Source organism: Prorops nasuta, unplaced genomic scaffold (assembly GCF_024137725.1).
Source record: "Prorops nasuta isolate Cenicafe-Biocafe unplaced genomic scaffold, Cenicafe_Pnas_1.2 PNAS00020, whole genome shotgun sequence".
Lineage (NCBI taxonomy): Eukaryota > Metazoa > Arthropoda > Insecta > Hymenoptera > Bethylidae > Prorops > Prorops nasuta.
This window is the reverse complement of record NW_027116817.1, coordinates 289,140-294,556: the sequence shown is the minus strand read 5'-3', so window position 1 is coordinate 294,556 and position 5,417 is coordinate 289,140. Positions and strand designations below refer to the sequence as shown.

At 30.0% G+C, this 5,417-nt stretch overlaps 1 protein-coding gene across 1 annotated transcript; it reads left to right on the top strand.

Annotated features, from left to right (window-relative positions):
* The first annotated feature begins 960 nt into the window (after positions 1-960).
* Positions 961-4,347, top strand: LOC136780736 (uncharacterized). The gene is made up of 10 exons (XM_066739291.1): positions 961-983; positions 1,026-1,203; positions 1,338-1,405; positions 1,498-1,598; positions 1,696-1,774; positions 1,835-1,895; positions 1,972-2,709; positions 2,767-3,175; positions 3,219-3,437; positions 3,488-4,347. Exons 1-10 carry the CDS (start codon positions 961-963, stop codon positions 4,345-4,347), a joined length of 2,736 nt encoding a protein of 911 aa, XP_066595388.1.
* The last annotated feature ends 1,070 nt before the right edge of the window (positions 4,348-5,417 follow it).

Below are 5,417 nucleotides of genomic sequence, written 5' to 3'. Positions count from 1 at the left end.
AGTTTTATTCGCAATATACTTTTTAGTTATTATTATTTTAAATAATAAGCTATATTCTAATATTTTGTAAAATGCTATTTGCATTCAAGTTTTGTTTAGTCTTAGACATTATCGTCTTAAAATGGACGATAATGAATGATTACTTTTGATTTATTTGAATGCAGGTTGCATTCCTTTAAACGTATTCTGTTAAATCAGAACTGGCAGGCCGAATTGGATTAGTCAAATTGCCTGCTTATTCGAAATCGTACGCATTGGCATTGCGTGCTTCGGAAACATCGCGTACAGCTTTGAAATAGGGTTATTAGCTACTTGTCACTCCACGAGTTGTTACGATTCTGACGGACTTTGCGATCTGCTAGATGGTCATTAGTTGTTTCTCATTAATAGATGGAAGTTGGCCAGTAGTGTATGTTGGTCAGGCTTTCATATTACACGTCCATCGCGCGAAATTATGGCAAACTGGGCAAGAATAATGCGCTAAGAAGAGTTTGCCTACACGTTTATTCGCAAATATATTTTTGCCTCGACTAACCTACAATTAATTATTATGCTCCAGCTATTACTCTTCCATTCGGCCATTTATGCAACAATAATAGCTCTTGAACAAATACTAATATTAATGCTTGGCGTTAAATGCACAAACTAACAATTATTCCCAACAGCATACAAATAATAAAGGAGACACTTAACGCGTGTCGTGCGTTAATCAAGAACCAAAGTGTAATGACTATCAATTGGGAAAACGATAAATTTCTATAATAGTTTAAGAAAACAGTTCAAGAGCGAGATCTCGGATAAAAATTATGAAACGTAACGTTCTGATATTTCCTCATGATTTACTAATCCCAAGAGATTAATCGGCCTGAGTATTTTGTGCTGCTATCGCTAAATATTGATGGGCCCCTTTGCAAAACTTAGCACAACTTTTAGCTGCACCTTATATGCACGGAATTTGAAATGACTACGGAAACTTTGAAATTGTGAGAAATACCACACTACATTCTAGCTTTTTTCTGATGAAGAAGGATATTCATTAAAATTTATTATTATTTTGCTTTGGGAATATTACTCCTTATCAAATCTAATTTATATTCTGGCATTGAAATATTAGCCAATAAAAATTTGACAATTTTAAGTCGATTGAGAAGATGTAATAGCAAAATTGGCACGTTGATATTATTAATTAATGATATATTGAGAGTAATACTGATATACTCTTTCGTTTGGGAAATAAAAAATAAATGGAATAGGTATCAGCGGAATTCGAATAATAGTGCATCCTATATTTAATCTTCTGTCGTCTAAAAATAACTAATGCATAAACTAATTTGTAGGATATAAACAATGTCCAGAATCGATATCGAGGCCAACTGAGGCAAAAACGTGAAAGCGATAAATTTCTGTAATAGTTTAAGAAAACAGTTCAAGAGCGAGATCTCGGATAAAAATTATAAAACGTAACGTTCTGATATTTCCTGATGATTTACACGACAGTTTTACTTCTTGCGTGCGCATTTTAAACTCCAACCGCGTTACACGACAAACGTATCCGTCTTCCGTATCTCCGGTTAACGTACATACAGATCCGTACTTACGTATGTACAGTTTTACTTGCACGTCTTCACCCTCTTCGTAGAAGGAAAAAAGTTCGCAAAAAAGGAACTTGAAATATTCTATCCGAATCTGTCATAGATACTACTCGTGACCGAGAAATTTGGCGAGTAATTAAAAGAAATAGTGGCAAGAAGTCGTATAATAGCGTAAATAATTTGTACGTAGGTGGCTGTTGCTGCAGTTAATCAAGCAGTTTTATTCGCAATATACTTTTTAGTTATTATTTAGTTATTTTTGAAGTTTTGTCTACTCTTAAGTATAGAAAAATGAATATTCTTGTATGTTTGATAATACGATATCTATCTTAAGGTGCGCTTCATTTATTTGGTGCTAGGTGTAATTGAATATTCACAGTTGAAAATGTATCCTTGCCCATTTTGTAGTGTTAATTTAAAATTACGCGAAAATTTATTACGTCATGCCAAACTAAAACATAAATCCAATATATTTACAGAGTGCGTTTGTCGATATCCATCTTGTTCTCATAAATTTAATAATATCTATTCGTATGAAAGACACATATCTAAGAAACATGATTGCATTAGTCAGGATTCTACTGATTGTACTTTGCTTAGTAAAAAGAAAGACTTAGCTGTTGAAAATATAGTCTTTACTAATTCAGAAAGTTATTCAAGTGTAGATGATAACGACAATAAAAATGCTACAATAATAAGTTCTGCAAATAATGAATTATTATTAAATACAAATGAAGTTAGTGTTCAACATTTTGAGAACAGCGTTAACAAAAGTGCAGCTTGTCTAGTAACTAAATTATACAGCAAGAATCAAATGCCAAGATCTCATGTAAACGATTTAATCACTTTATTTACCAGTTTTTTTAATAACGTTTGTTTAGATATAATACAAAGCACGTGTAACAATTACGGTATTGACGAAGATCATCAAATTAGTCAAATGATTCAAATTTCAAAGAATTCTTTTTCTCCATTTAAATCAGAGCATTCATCATTTACTTATCTTCAGGAATTAAAATGTCTTATAAAACCTTACTGTATTTATATCGATGCCTCTTTAAAACCTCAGCGTATAAAAAAGAAAACACAATTAGCTATAAAATACACAACGATACATGTAGTGCCTTTAAAATTATTATTACAAAAATTTCTTCAAATGAAAAACGTTTATTAGTTAATTGCTAATAATATAGACAAAACTAAGCAAAGTACAATAGTGACCTCAACTTGTAATGGTGAAATGTGGAATAATTTAATAAAGAAAGAACAAAATAAATTGATTTTACCACTTTTACTATACTACGATGATTTCGAGATAAACAACCCTCTAGGCTCTCACACTGGTATTCATAAGCTTGGTGCTGTATATTGCACTATTCCATGTATACCCGAACAATATTGTAGTATGCTTGAAAATATTTTTCTTATTCAATTACATAATGCAACAGATCACACACGCTTAGGAAATAAGCTCATATTTGCTGATATTATTAAACAATTAACCGAGTTAGAACAAAATGGAATCGACATAAATATCGATGGCGAAAAAATAACAGTTTATTTTGTATTATATGCGGTTACTGGTGATAATCTAGGGATGAATACTGTCCTTGGATTTTCTCGAAGCTTCTCTTCTTCACATTACTGTAGAATATGTAAAACATCAAAGTGATTGTAAGCAAATGATAAATGATAATCTTGTACTGTTGCGTTCAATTGAAAATTATAACGAAGATTTGATGAATTACAGTTGCGGTGTAAGTGAAGAATGCGTTTTTAACCAGATTTCTAATTACCATGTTATTACAAATGCGTCTGTCGATCCAATGCATGCTTTACTCGAAGGTATATGTAGATATGACTTTGGTAAAATTCTAATGTTTTCATAAATAAAGAAAAACTTTTTAGTATAGATATGCTTAATAGTAGATTAAAATATTTTAATAGTTCTTTATACACATACAATTGTCCAGCTTTTATTAACGAGAAGAGCTTACGATCTGAAAATTTAATTCTTTCGGCATCAGAAATGAATTTTTTGGTTGCAAATTTAGGATTATTAATCGGGGATTTAATACCACGTGATAGTAAACCATGGTCTCTCTATTTGCATCTTCGAGAAATAATTTCTATTATTATGGCTCCTGCATTCAATACAGAAACGCTATGTTACCTTTCAAATTTGATTAGTAGGTATCACGCAATTTACTTGGAATGTTTTAATGATTTTTTGAAACCAAAATACCATATTCTAACGCATTACCCACAAATAATGAAACAAATGGGTCCATTAAAAAATTTATCTTGCATTCGTTTCGAGGCGAAACATAAACAGCTAAAGGATTATGCAAAGGTGATTACAAGTAGAAGAAACCCAGCATATACAATAGCATTGAAACACCAGTTACAACTTTGTAGTAGATTCTTGTCTGATGAAGGATTTTCAGATCGCATAACTATTGGCCCTATCTCGAAATGTACTTTACTAAAATCCAAAGATTATAATAGTTTTAAAAGTATTTTACCAATTTTAAGTGATGAATATTTGATTACATCTTGCGTTACCATAAATGGTACGCGTTATGCACCAAATTTAATTGTACTTTTAAATTCTAGTAGTATTATACCAACGTTTGGAAGAATTCAATATATTATTTGTAACAATCAGGAAGTTTTTTTTGTCGTTAAAAAATTACAAGTAGTTTCTAGCGTAATGCATTATCAAGCATTTCAAATTATTGAAACTAATAATTAGTGCTGCTTATGTCAAAATAATCTTTCCGATTATTCGCCTTGCATAATACATACCATGGCAGATGGTAAAACATATATTCCATTTTTGTAAAATTATTAAAAAATTTTTGTATTTCATTTTTTTTTGTATTTTCATTCGTTTTATGATAGCTGATATCAAATAAATAATATAAAAAAGACACAAATAACTTTATTATTGATCTACTTTCGATATTAACCGCAATTTTGACTATATATCAAACATACTATATATAAATATAGTTCAAATATTTCGTTCATTCAGTAATTTTAATTTTTTGGTACAATAAAACGACATTTATTTTAATGATTAAAAGTATTTTATTAATTCGATTATAAGGTTTCTTAAATACAATTTTATATTTACTTAATTTAGTGAATTTTACATATTTGTTTGTAGTTATTACTTTACATAATTTCAACTAAACTTTTGTTATTTTAAACAAATAGTTTATTACTTTATATGTGTTTGAGTATTCCGTGATTGGCATCTTCGCCGCTGTATGGCAGTTCTGCGTTGTCTTTCTCGCAAGTAAAAAGCGAACAGCATAACTATGAATTACCCATGATCTTAGGCGTGTTTTAAGATTTGGTATTCATACCAAAACATTTGTAACGAAGACTATATTGCTTTATTTAGCGATTTAGTATCGTTAACAAATTTAATTGAATCATAAAAGTATTATGATGTATTTTGAAAAGACGAGAGGATCTCCATATTTTCAAAGTATTGCAACTATTTTTGATGCTACAATTTCTTTTTGACCTCTTAACACTTCAGTTGTGGAAGAGGTACACTATAATTTTCTCCAAATGGCGTTAGCTAATTATCCCCAACATCGCCGCCAATTTTGGGAAAATTTAATAAATAAATATTTGAAGGAGAGGAACAAATGAATACATCTTACATCAAAAATTAATTGAGCTAAATATTTTTTAAAACATATTTGTCAAATAAAAGGTTTGTTTAGTCAAACTACTGAATCAGTCCAAGCTAATTTTTGATACAGTTGCAGCAAATAAATATTGAATTGGATATAATCACTTATTTTA